The sequence below is a fragment of the Solea senegalensis genome, linkage group LG17, assembly GCF_019176455.1.
Source record: "Solea senegalensis isolate Sse05_10M linkage group LG17, IFAPA_SoseM_1, whole genome shotgun sequence".
NCBI classification, from domain to species: domain Eukaryota; kingdom Metazoa; phylum Chordata; class Actinopteri; order Pleuronectiformes; family Soleidae; genus Solea; species Solea senegalensis.
The window spans coordinates 15,201,843-15,215,775 of NC_058037.1; the positions used below are offsets into that span (position 1 = coordinate 15,201,843).

Genomic DNA, 13,933 nt, shown 5'->3' on the forward strand with positions numbered 1-13,933 from the left:
ATTGAAATTAATCATTAAGCTATTGGGCTATTAGTCGGGTGAAACAAGGCAATTAATAACCACAACGATATTGTGTGACAATTAAACAAAACAATAACTGATTCATAATTAATGGACATAACTGGTTGCAGTGCTGTGTGGTTCCCACTATGGAAATCAAGAGGGAAAGAAGGCAGATTTGTATCCACCCCGGCACTCAACAACATGTGGTGAACAGCATGAAAACACTGGTCACATCTCTACATAAGCACATTAAACTATTTTTACAGGGAACATTAGAACTAGAAAGGCTTAACTAAATGTATTTTTGATGCTTAACAACAGCTCACACTTGGACCTACTTTGCCCTTTGCTATGACATGCATCAACATCTTGCCAAGCTAACAGCACTCAGCTAAAAACAATTTCATGGAACAAAAGCAAGGGAATAGATTAATATCCAAGGAAAATGTGATCCTCGAATAGAGCTGGTAGATATGGACAACAATGTTATAACATCAAAAAAAGACCAACGTTGTTGATATTGACAATTTTATGATAAATGTCGGTGAAAACAAATGCATATCTGTGTGTTTACATCTGCAGCTGCTGAGTAAATATAGGCAGTTAGTTCAGTAGTCCATGTATAAGAAGGAACTATTTTCCGACGTTTCAGTCATGTCCACAGAATCTGTTTAGCATTAAATGTGTTATTTCTGCATTTCCATTCAGGTTACATTATGTGGCATACTTTAATGATCCCAAAAATGGTATTAGTGTTACACAGTTTTAGATACTTTTCAAACTACAACATGTAATGAGATAATATACGCAATATAAAACATAACATGTAAACAAATAAACTGTTAAAGATGATTAGTGCTACAACGATGATTTGATCAATCGATTACAAAATGATCGCCAACTATTATGATAACTGATTTATCGGTTTGAGTGCATTAAAACAAGCTTTCTGATTTTTCCAGCTTCTTAAACACAAATATTTTCTGGTTTCTTTGCTCCATATAACAAAAAAATCAACAAAACTGAATGATTTTGTTGGAAAAAACAAGACATAAATTCAATGTTAGCTAAACACTGACAAAAAGATTACTTGATTATGAAAATATTCCTTAGTTGCAGCCCTAAAACGTCATATAAAAACTAGCACTTACTCCAAACCCTACACAAAGACAATGAATACAATACATAAAAGTAGTATAAGCATTAAGACATAAGGAGATAAATGTTAAAATGCTGCTTCTTGAAATTTGTACCAGTGTATATATACTCTGTGCCGGTCATTATTGCGATGCAAACTGTGATTGAATTATTGTCCACCAATCCTACGCATAGAAACACATCGACATGTTCCTAAAACTGTACCCCAAACGTGGTCAACTGTATTTTCATAGCAGCAAAGAAGCGGAGTCACACGCTCCGACACGTGCAACTGTACTGCGAGCTATTTAAACAAAGAGTGGAGTGGGCTGCCAATACACACACACACACAGCCACGGACAAAAACAAAGACCTAAAGTGACATTAGTGTAGCTTCATATACAGTCAGTAAGCCGTGGTTTCACTTGGGTGTCACGTTATTACGACACAAATAATACGTACGAGAAATTATGCGACGAGGCTGTAAACCGCAGTTAACCTCTCGCTACGTTTATTGTTCACATGACCAACATGTTACAGGCAGGGGGAGAACGAACGGACTTAGCACACGGAGCCGGTTTTTCACCAATACACTGTTTGTATTCACACTTTGTCAAGCTACAACACTGCCCGCAATTAAAATGTACCATATAGCGAAAATGACAAAAGCTGTCAGAGACAGAAACAGCGTTTTTAAGCGAACATTCCGTGACATTTGTCAGCCGTTAGGGTTAGCCCCCGACTAACAACTAAGTGGACGAACAGGAAATTGACATCTCATTGTTCTCATTAGCTGCCGTAGCATTAGCAAAAAAATGTTATTAGGTTGTTATAAATATGTAATGGACAATAAGAGGCAGCGGAAGAGGAAGACAGAGAGCTAAAGGGGGGTTAGTAGAGCTCGTTGTGGCGTATGTGTGCCTCAGCTAGCGACGAAAAAAATCAACAAAACACACTCACCAACGTAAGGGTTAGCAGGAGCGATCCTCTCTCCTCTCTCCCGTTCACATTCGAGGCATTAAAGGTGGTATAAAAGGAGACACACCCAAACGAGAATTACTCAAGCGGACAAAATATATATAAGGCGTCCGTGGTCGGGCTCTGTCAGCGCCGCGTCTGTTGTTCTCCGTCCTCGCCTTCTCCTTCCTCCTCGTCGAGCTCTTTATTTTAGGTGAGAGCGGAAACGCCACTCGCTGCGAGGACTTTGCTACCAGCTGCCTCGCTCTCGCGCGGTCTCCATGGCTACCTCGTTAAAAGGGGCGGTTCCAAGTAATCTGTCAAGCCCCCGAACCACAAGGCTCGGCTTCAAAATAAAAGCACATAACAATTTCTTGGGGGAGACAAAGGAATGGTGTAAAATTGTGTGCTTGTATTTTACATGGGGTGTATTTTGTTTTATTAGAATATCTGATTCCTTAGTGGCAGCCATCTATGTGTGTAATAGTAATTTATTTTTTACTAGGAATAGTTGAGTTATGTATATCGTTGACTAGCTATTAACTGTTAAAATGGCTTTCTATATGAGACTGACTATTTAATATGTTGTGCTTCTCATGAGCATTACATGTAACAGCAGCCATGTTGACATGTAACCTTAAGTTTACCTGCTATTACACACCAAGAGAATTAATTAATGTGGTTCGTAACGCCACCTATGTTTACGCACTCGTTCGTGTCAAAATGGCTGCTTTGATAACAGGACTATGGTGACATCTAGTGGAGGCATCGCCTTCCTACATATGTATAGTTTCACCAGTCGGCCATGTTTTCGACGGATTTTTACATATTATGACCGGCGATTCTATTTCATATTCACTGTACTGAAAATGTGAAATAAGCACATGTACCTTGAACGACCATTCTGTCGATAGTGGAAACTGTCCCCCCCCCCGCTTATTTGTGAAAGTGGTTGCGTCCAACCAGTTCCTTGTTGTTAAACGCTTCGTGTGGTTCCTCGTCATCGCCAGTGAGTGAGTAGTGTTTGTTCAGGTATGTATTTTAGTCCTATTTTTATCAGACATTAACAGTAGGCTGTGACACACACTTTGACGTTCATTTAGTTTGAAGTTAACTTACACAATCCTAACGTAAAACCAGCAAAACCTACAGAAAAACTTAATCGCGGGTTGTTGTCAGGTTTTGGATATGTGCAGTGATGATTTTCGTTTTATTAATTTGGTCAAACCGTGTTGCCTGACCTTTCCCCTAGTTACACTGCTCCTGAATCCACTCAACATACAAACTGCGGTCAAACTATCTGACGCTGAATTTTAACGCCCTCCTTCCAAAGGCACTTACAGTAAAAAGCCCGTGAACCGATGAATCAAGATTAAGTGTAAGGATTTCGATATCCGGTTTTCAAAATAAAACACCGAGTGCACGTTTGAACGCACGAAACAATATGAAACCCTCACATTATTTTACAGACCTTATAACTGGACTTTGAGCAACTGTATTATGATAATTATAAGTTCTGATACACTTGTCTTCAGCACTTTGATATCTACTATTGGACTGGGAATATACATATATATGTGTATATATATATGTGTATATATATATATATACATATATATGTGTATATATATATATATATATATATATATATATATATATATATATATATATATATATTACCATACAGTTTTATAGAAATTTGTGAGACTTTCATTGATTAATTCATTCAAATGTATCGACTAAAAAGAGCTAAGAATAAATAAATAAAAATCTGTGCTGTAAAACTGTTTGGTTTCCAGTATGATAGTAGTCAGTAGTCAGTCTTGTCCTGAAATTGTGGAACATTTTGTTTTTATTATGCCTCTAATTTGAGATTTTTTTCAATTAAAAAGTGCACATGTGGGAACTTGAATTTCTCTAAAACTGTACAGTAAAAATGTCTAATTTCCACTATGCTAGTAGTCATAGATGTCCTAAACACGACATAGTCAGTCTTGTCCAGAACCTATGGAAATGTATGTTTATTTTACACACAGGCTATTTTGGGTGAAGAAGTGAAATGGCTTGCTCACAGATCCGGCTAAAGATTCTACCCAGCATTCGCTGTCTCTTTGATAAAGTGGTGCAAGTAAAGGTGGACGGACTTGCTCCATTCAAACCAGTAGAATTAAGATCCAGATTGGTGGATGACAGAGGGGTGATTTTCAAGGCCTCTGCCCTGTACAAAGCAGACCAAACTGGCCAGGTGGATGTTTGCCAAGCACCGTCTCTGGGAGGGAGTTACACCGGAGTGGAGCCCATGGGTCTGTTCTGGGGCATGGCTGCAGACACTCCACACAGTAAACTCCTCAAGAAAAATGTCCTCAGCCCAACGCTGCTGGAGTTAGCAGTAGTGTGCGCAGACACCGGTGCACTGCTGAGCTCCGAAACTAACGAGAGAGACTTCATGACAGAAGGGATGAAGAGGGTACCTGTTAAAGATGGCAGAATACGAGGAGTCCTCTTCATACCACCAGGTTATTTTTTTATAAACATGAGGGAGAGCTGAGAAATGTACATTATTTTTTACTAAACATTACACTAAACATTATGTGTACCTTTTTTTCCTTAGGAAAGGGTCCGTTTCCTGGAATTGTGGATTTGTACACATTAGGTGGAGGTCTCAGTGAACCCAGAGCCAGCCTCCTGGCAGGTAAAGGTTTTGTCGTTTTGGCGCTGGCTTATTATGGCTACCAGGATTTACCAAAAAACCCTAAAAAACTGGATTTGGAGTACTTTGAGGAAGGTGTAACATATCTGAGGAACCAGCCAGAGGTTAGTACTGAAGATTGAAAGTAAAGATAATCATACTTGTACTCACATTATGAGTTAATGATGCCATCTACTAGCTTCTGATGGCAAAAAACAATTGGCTGTAACTAAAACTAAGCATTTTCTTCAGAATAACTTTTGAAGTTAAATCATTTTCAGATTTTAAGCATGGTGGTTGTTTTTTGTTTAAAAATACTGTATTTTCACAAAATGCGCATTATGCACGATTAAACATTGCGCTATCGATCAAAGACATTTAAATGGCCTTTTCGAAGTGTTAGCCCTGAGGGATTCAACATGGCCTAAAATGAAAAAGGCATAAGTAAGTAAGTACATTTCATTTATATAGCACCTTTCACAGATATGGAATCACAAAGTGCTTCAAGTGAGTGCCAGTCTTGTATAAAGTACGTAAAAGGGATAATTGTATCCTACCAGAAAATGAATTTGGTAGAAGTTGACTTCACTGTTTTTCATAATATTACTTAAGTAAAAGTCTTAAAGTATATGACATTTACTGTACTTAAGTATCAGAAGTAATTTTCTGATATAAAATGTACTTACGTTTTAGAAGTAAAAGTATTAAAAAGGTGAGGTGTTAGGATTGGGCCATGGTAACTCAGTGGTAGGTTCAACGTTGTCTTTCAACTGGAAGGCTGTGGGTTCAATTCCTGGCACTGATAGTCTATATGTGTCCTTGAGCAAGACACTTAACCCCATGTTACAGCGTGTGAATGGGTGAAAACTATAGTGTAAAGCAGCTCATCATGACTAGAAAAGCTCTCTATAAATCCAGACCGTAATACCAACTCTTCTTCTTCTGATTTTATTTGGTTGTAACGAGTAACAGAGACAGTTAGAGGAAATGTAATGGAGTAAAAGTTGTTAGAAATATAACAAATTAAAGTACAGTTTTGTGAATTTTGCATTTAAGTACAGTAACTACATTACAACACTGGTGACCGCATTTGTAGAAACAAGAGACTTGTAAACATGTGTGCTGTCTTTTCAGGTTAAAGGCTCCAGAATTGGCATCATATCAATCTCTCACAGTGGTGCGCTGGCCTTGTCCATGTCGTCCTTCCTCACAGGGATCACAGCAACCGTCTGCATTAATGGCTGCAATGCCAATGTTCTGATTCCACTGCACTATAAGGACATTGTAATACCTCCACTCCCCCCCGTCATAGAGAATATCAGAAACACAGACTCTGGGCTTTTATGTTTACGCGACGCCTTGCCAGACACTACCTTGGAAAAGAACAGGGCGTCTTTGATTCCAATAGAACGTGCAAGCTGCCAGTTCCTGTTCGCCGCGTCTGAAGATGACCTCAACTGGAACAGTGCTTTATTTGCAAAACAGGCCGCTGCAGCGCTGAGACGTCACGGCAAAGAGTCTTTTCAGGTGGTTACTTATCCAAAAGCAGGACACTTCCTGGAGGTCCCTTACATGCCTTTCTGTCCGTCTGGCATCCACGCGGCAGTGGGGAGTGCTGTGGTGTTTGGTGGCGAGCCAAAGGCCCACGCCGATGCTCAGCTGGACCTGTGGGAAAGAGTCCAGGAGTTCTTCAAGAGACACTTGAACAGCAAGAGCACTTGTTAGGACGAGAGCCTGCCAAGCATCCCAGAATGGTCATCATTAGCTTTTGAGTGAATTAAATTGCGATCGTGTATGCACGTCCACACGCCTACTGAAGTGTTTGTTTTTAAAACTTGTAAAGGATCGCACAACTTTAAATGTCTGTTAAGGTGTTTTTACCTGATGAGACATTTGGACAGTGACAGTTTTTGTAATAATTGCACCTCTGTACACAACGACAGTGGTGTTAAAGATAAAGATACAGACACCACCAATGTATGCCTTTTTATGAAAAGCCTCCCTAATTCAGAGGCTTATGATAACTAGTTCCTTTTGTGACAAACTACAGATAAAAGGTTGATTATCATTTATCGTGGCAACTCTAAATTTGTTTTTTAAAGTCTTGTCGTGAGTGAATGTAGAACGAAAAGGACAGTATTAAAAGAAGAAGATCATAAAGTGTATAAAACTGTACAAATAAGTAAAAAGATGCTGACTTTAAAAGCTAATAAAGTGAGGGGTAACAAAGCTCAGTAAATCATAAATATTAGTAAATTAAGATTGAGTTGCTTCATACTGTCCATACACTGAAAGAAAATGACACTATAACCCATGGCTGCAATCTTATAACAGTCTAATTTAAACTAATCAGTACATTTTCAAAACAGTTAATTAGAGCTGTCTTGGATTCAAGTAAATAAATGTGTTTGTGGAAATGAGATCAAGTGGAAACTGCCATTCATCATCTCTGATGTTTTTTTATAGGCTGTGCTCATCATTACTCACCTGAGTAATGAGTAATGTACGTATGCAAATAGCACTTTACATTAAAGGCTTAATAAGTGTTTTTTCAAAGTCATTTTATAGACTATTAACTGTGGCGTGGACATAAATAACATCTTAATGTCTTGGGTCAGTTGTAGAGAAAAAACAAAGCATTACAATAAGGCAATTTAACTTAATTAAATGTGTGTTATCAGTGAGATTTATCTGTGATGTTCAACAAAAAAAAAAAAAAACTGAGCCAAGTCATTACATTCTCATTTCCTCCCGGATCTGCTGAATAAATCACGGTGGGTTCCCTGCAAATGAGACTGTAATGGTGTCTATGTTTACATAAAGTATGGAATGAAATGGTTTTTATATCACTGAGGTATGCCCCATGTTCTATTTTTGGCATTTTCAGCAAACCAATGAGGAATGTCTCGCGCTGCTGTGAGAGTCCACACTGAACAAGACAACGGCGGCTGTATTGTGAGACGTGACCGTCCGATAAAGTCAGTTTATGGCGATTTTTCTTTCTAATTTAGTGTGATGATGATGATTATGGTCCCACATCAAGTTTTTAGTCATTTTTGATGTAACCAGCATTTTTAGCTGCTGCTCTGCTGTTGCCTCAATTGATGCGTTTGTGTCACTTAGGCAAATTCAAAGCAAAGATTTCAAACACAGAAGTCACAAGATAAGATATTTTAACTTATGGATGGCGTCAGCAGTGGATTGAGCCTGTTTGTCATGATGTAAAATTGCTGTTTTTCTCTATGGACTTTGGTGCATGGACTCAAACTTTAATTTCTAAGGATGAGAAAAAGTAGCAAACTTAAATTCCTAAGACATTGTGCACTTTATTAGCTGAGCCTTTTGTTAAGTAGTTTCCCTCTGTCCCTGCTGATAGCCATGTCATCAGCAACATTTCACCCCAACCTGTCCAGGCACGTGACTACACATATCTGAAAAGTCATTTTTCTGTATAAAATACCTTGCCACAATATATGATGTGATTTTTGAATCTGATTGGATCCATTTCCACCATTCTGCTTGTCATTCATGAGATTGAGTGGAGTTTCTTGGTGCTGTGAGAAGAAGAAGAGGAGGAGGAGGAGGAGGAGGGGCTGGAGCTCTCCAGTCTTGCACCTCACGCTGTGAATTATTCACTTGCATGCTCCAACCACACCAGCCAGTCTACCAGTGCAGCCTGACAGTGCGATTGGCAGCAGCACACGGAGTAACAGCCTGTTAGACACAATATTTCTCCCCCTCTCTCTCTCTCGCTCTCTCCCTGGACGTCATGAGGTGAGGATGGTGTGATCCCCACTTGTGCAGGCTTCATTCCCGGTATGGACATTTGGCTCCGGGATACCAAAGAGCAGCAGCAGCAGCAGCAGCAGCAGCAGCAGCATCCCATGATGGACCTGCTTTCCACCATTCATCTGCATTGACAAGTGATGGGGCATCTATTTATACACACTCTGTGCATCCAGCCTCATCGTTTCCCTCTGTGATTATGTCTGTCTTGCATCTCCATCTCCTCTACACATAGATTGTGTTTTTAACAGCAGCAGCAGCAGCAGCAGCAGCATCCTCCTCTTCTAAAAACAAAAGCATCACAGCAGTTGTGAAATGCCTCCCCAGTGATGGCTGCTCATGTCGTCCTGAAAACCACCAGGATCGCGGGGTGAACCGACATGGATAGTGGGAGCCGGGCTGCGACGGTCGCGGACGGCGCAGCCAATTACACAGCAGCATCAGCAGCAGCATCAGCATCAGCAGCCGCCGCCGGCAACCTCTGGCTGGATCTCCTGAACGCGTCGAGCGCGCCGACCCGGTGGGACAGCATCAGCATCAACAGCAGTCCGCCTGCAGAGGTGACCGGGCTGGAGCAGCAGCTGCAGCCGCAGCAGCAGAGCTTCATCCCGGAGCAAGCGTACCGGGACTTCACCACCACCATCCAGGTCTTCATCCTCATTGGTTCCCTGCTCGGTAAGTCCCATACTTACCTTATTTCTTTGCGATGATGATCATGATTATTGACATGGTTTGAATTCAGATTCTTATTATGTTACTTATTCTACTCCTTTCATGATTGTTGTACTTGTCTCTTGTGGACCTCTGACCCTTTTGCTGCTGTAACAAGTGATTTTTCCTGATTCTGTTCATATTAGGGGCAGAATCAGTATCAGTCTGATGCTGATCAAAATCACTGGATCGGATAAAAATGTATAAAAGGCTGTAAAAAAATATATAAATAAAAATCAGCAAAAGCATTTTTGCGGAGTCATGTTTTAGAACAATTGTGTCTTTGAAATGACTCACCATAAATGTGATGTTAACAGCTTCATCGTTCATAAATGGTCTAAAATGACTGAATCGGCCCGATATCGGCATCGGTTTGTGATATCAGTATTGGTATCGGACACAAAAAAGTGGTATTATAGGTCGCATCCCTAGTAGATATATAATCTAATCTACTATAATCTAATCTCATGATAAAGTTTTTGGAATTGCTCAGTTTGAACCAGAGCTGGCCAAAGGCATAAGCGAACTACTTGGGGGCATTTGTGGAGAAAAGAACAAACATTTTAACACACTAAAGACATTCAGATGATATGTTTTGTTATCAAAATAGTGTTGAGCTTAAGTTAGAAGGTTTTATTTTGGAGTTCAAGATTGGAGTCGCTGGTTTACTAATTTAAGGTCAGTATCACAGAAAGTGCAAATGAATGCCAGACCGGTTTTGTGATCCTACTGCTCCCTAACACAGGTTTTGGTTTCCCAAATCAAATTCAGCCTCTCAAAGGCCTGATTTTTAACTTCCACACTCTTCAGGAGAAGTTATGAGAACATTCTTTTTTCAAAACAACAAAGTCTTTTGTTGTTGTTGTTGTTGTCATTATTGTGGGGGAAACCTTGAGTTTGCGTCTCGATGGAAACCTCCCACTCTCCCTGTCACCAAACTCCATAGAGAAAATCAACGATTTTGCATCAAAGCACGCGGGAGCTGTCGATCCACTGCTGCCTCCATCAGTAAGTTCTCATGAGCAATACTGTGACTTCAGAGTTTGAAATCCTTTGTTCAGATTCGCCTAAGCAACACAAACTGACCAAACTAGGCAGCATGGGACCTGCAGCTCCTGCGTTCGCTCCATCTTAAAACGCTGATTTTTTTCTATAGACTTTGGTGGAGTGAGTGTTTTTTCGGTTTCCATGTGGAAAAGGAGCGGCGAGTGTAGTCTTAAGGACTGAAGCAGGTGTAGGTTATATTAGGTGAGGCTTTTATTGAGCTGCTAAAATCATTCTTCCTCGTGTCCCCCTCATGTTTCCAGTGAGGGGCGAGTGGTCGACCGCGGACAGGGTGGCCTTTACGTGTTATCTTCATGTTCCCCTCTGCGGGGGCGAACACTCCCCTTTGATCCGGCTGATGTGATTTAGGATGTAACTGGTCTGACTCAGCATGTGTTCCACTTCCTTTTGCTATTACAGAGAGGCTAAGGCACGCTCCAGTTCTCCAGTAATATGAGAAGCTTCCTGTGAGCAGCTGCCCACAGGGATGCACTCAGGTGTGAAATAGGGAAGACACTGTACTTTAAAGTTATGTCATCGGGATTCTGGTGTATTACACCGTCACATACAACCTACAGTATCATGCACGTGTGTACAGAGCATGTAGGAAGCAGTAAGAGGCTATAGGTAAACCTGTTACTGTCAGTTGTGCAATTGCATGGTCACAAGCTGACTCACATTAAGAACTGTATGATTTATTAAAGGAGCGCATTTGAACCGCATTATGAAGAAATTATGAAGTAACAATCGTGGATTTAGTAACGTTATTGTGTGAACCTGATGCCTTCTTCTGAACTCAGTGAGTAAATATTGATGGAGGCTGTGGTAAAGTGGGAAAAGTAGCAAACTGTTCATTCTCAGGATGTTATAACACAGGCTGCTGCTGCTGCTTATGAAGAGAGTGAGGAAGGAACAGTGTGAACTGTGCACCCGTCTCCGCCATCACAGCAGCAACCAGGAACATCGTCCTCTTGCATAAAAGTGGCATTGAAAGTGGTATTTATCATAAATGTGACCGTAATGACCTGCTGTCTCACAGTCGCACACAAAGGCAGTATTGGTGGGGGAAAAGGTAGAGACACGGTGAGCGCGTGACCTTTGACCTGCTTGCATAGAAACTGTTGACGCCAAACAAAGAATTAGCGCACACACACACAGAAAAAAAAGAAAAGGTTTTTGACTCAGCGCCACCTCCTGCTGAAACATGCCATTTTTTTCCATTAAGTTATCTATGACTTGACAAATGTCAGACATAAAATGACCATAAAATGTGATCAGAGATGAAGGAAACGGATGTCAACAAATCCATTTTCATTTGCAGGCTGCAAACTGTGTTTATGCGTCGCAAATACTGAATGATATCAAATATAAAGAGCCTTAGTGCCACTCTCAAAAACGTCTCAACCAGTGGGGAAGAAAAACGAGGGTCTGCAGTGGAAATGTGTCAAAAAAATAGAGACACTAAAAATGGAGAGGAAGCTGACGATAGAGGTGTGGCTACTTTACGCAGCTAACGATTTGAACATGTTTCACGAGGCGTTATTGTCCTCTTATCGTTTGATATTTGTCAGCTGCTGCTGCTGCTCTCAATTCGACACACATTCACTCTCAGTCTCCGGCGGTTGCTAACGCACTTAAATGAGCTAATTAGGTCGAGTGTCGGAGGTGACGTCACCCGTCGCTCTGAGTTTCGATAGAACACAGCAACATATGACTGCTAAGCATTTGAAGATGACACCATTTATACGTAGCCTCCAGACTATATAAATGAATCGGATTTTATAATAAAAGTGCACTTTTGCCAATGAAATGTAGGCATTCAAAGTAGAGTCAGCTGAGTCAGCATCGCCGCACTGAATGAATGACCTGCAAAGAATCACAATTTGTGAATGTCACTGAATGAGAAATGAATGAAATGAAGTGAATCAGTCAAAGGATCAGTCTCAACTTGAACAATCGTCTCAAGGCAGCCGGGGATTAAATGTTCACCTCGAAAGCAGAAAGAAAAAGAAAAGGTGGAAGGTTTTTTGCACTTTGGCTACGTCTTCCTCGATCCTCTGACTCTCACTTTATAGCACGCCGGCTCCATCAAACATGATGGAGGCGAGTGATTGAAGTCTTTTCCATCTCGGGAAGATAATCTGTGTTTGTGGCTGCAATTTCCATGAAGAAAAAAAAAAGAAAGAAAGAAAAGAAAAATCCATCACCGTTGGATGTGAGATGTCTTTGACAGATTTCACATTTGCTGAACGTTTCCACCCATCACGTATGAAATTGATGCGTAGAAATGGAAAACGCTGTCACGGGGCTATAAATAGACGCTTTGTGCGTCTCCTCTTCACTCCCCTCCTCGTCCACAACGCACAGAGATTTGTAAAAGTGGGAAAAAACAAAACGAAAACGACCCTCTCGTGTTTCTCGAAGTACATGTTCACATAACAGATCTCACCATGGCAACATCAAATGTGTATGATTGGCTGGATGATTTATCATTTATATGTATGATCTGGCCGTTAATTCCAGTTAACACTTGGCGAGAGGACGGGTGATGGGTCCACACACACACACACACACACACACACACACACACACACACACACACACACACACACACACACACACACACACACACACACACACACACACACAGTTTACAACAGGACCCCAATCACTGAAAATGAGACAGTCTTAAAAGGACACATTGCAAACATAAAATCAGTGTCTTTATGGGGCTCAGAGCTGAAATCTCACAGTCACCACAGTTGCCAGTATCATCATCACAAATGTAATACAGTAAATTGCATGAATTATAGTTGTGTTATTTACTCCAAACCAGTTGCACTCTTGTTTTTAACGTCAGAGGGCAGTAAAATCACAAAAGTGGCCTTGTATTCATTTGCACTGTCGCATTAAAAGTGCAGCACGAAGTGCGCTGACTCGAATCGAACAAGTGAACGAGGTTTATGACTTTGTTTTTTAAAACTTAGATCGGATGTCCAAACGTGCACTCAATGAGCAACCCTTCAACTCCAAAATAAAGCCAAATATACCTACATTTTATTTAACATGTAATAATACAGTAATATAAATAATAGCAATTAAATAAATGGACAATGTTACACAAGAGTTGCTCATTCTTAAAAGCTAACGTGAACAAAAACAAACGTTAAATTGGTAAAAATCTGATTTAAAACACCAGAATCAGAGCTCAGGTTTCAGGCTCCAGGTGGGATTTGAACCAGAAGGTTTTTCTTTTCGCAGTATTTTATACAGATTTACATAAACCAGCACAAGATAGTGTCTGCTAAAGCATAAACTGATAAAGAACACAATTATAAACTGCACTTAAATAAACTCCTCTGGCTCCCGTCCCAATGCGGAGCTAAACCACTGAGCTCCTTCGTCTGATTCTCAGAAGAAAAAGTGTCCCAACGAGACAATAATCCACCGCTTCTGTGGTAAAGCTCCGGTCAGAGTTTGTAACAGTAAATCGGATTAATGCACCACCGCGTGCACAACACTGCACGTAATCAGGCATGTGAGGAACTGCAGTTTGAACGTGCGGCTCACCGGCCTCCGTCTGCGCCGCGCCATTCACAAAGGAGA

General features: G+C 40.7%; 3 protein-coding genes across 3 annotated transcripts in view; 2 read left to right on the top strand and 1 right to left on the bottom strand.

The window, feature by feature from the left end:
• susd6 (sushi domain containing 6) overlaps window positions 1-2,371 on the bottom strand; it is a 30,367-nt gene extending 27,996 nt beyond the window's left edge. The window contains exon 1 of the mRNA XM_044048825.1: window positions 2,101-2,371. The gene's annotated coding sequence lies outside the window, so the exon portion shown is untranslated. The remainder of the gene's footprint in view (window positions 1-2,100) is intronic.
• A 545-nt stretch (window positions 2,372-2,916) lies between these two features.
• Window positions 2,917-7,576, top strand: acot20 (acyl-CoA thioesterase 20). Its single transcript, XM_044048824.1, has 4 exons — window positions 2,917-3,129; window positions 4,134-4,613; window positions 4,709-4,911; window positions 5,921-7,576. The coding sequence occupies exons 2-4, from the start codon at window positions 4,157-4,159 to the stop codon at window positions 6,509-6,511; spliced, it is 1,251 nt and encodes a 416-aa protein (XP_043904759.1). The 5' UTR covers window positions 2,917-3,129; window positions 4,134-4,156; the 3' UTR covers window positions 6,512-7,576.
• Window positions 7,577-7,910: 334 nt separating this feature from the next.
• The window catches only part of gpr176 (G protein-coupled receptor 176), a 15,212-nt gene continuing 9,189 nt past the window's right edge, over window positions 7,911-13,933 (top strand). The window contains exon 1 of the mRNA XM_044048531.1: window positions 7,911-9,247. Coding sequence (XP_043904466.1) covers window positions 8,953-9,247 — 295 coding nt within the window. The 5' untranslated portion in view covers window positions 7,911-8,952. The remainder of the gene's footprint in view (window positions 9,248-13,933) is intronic.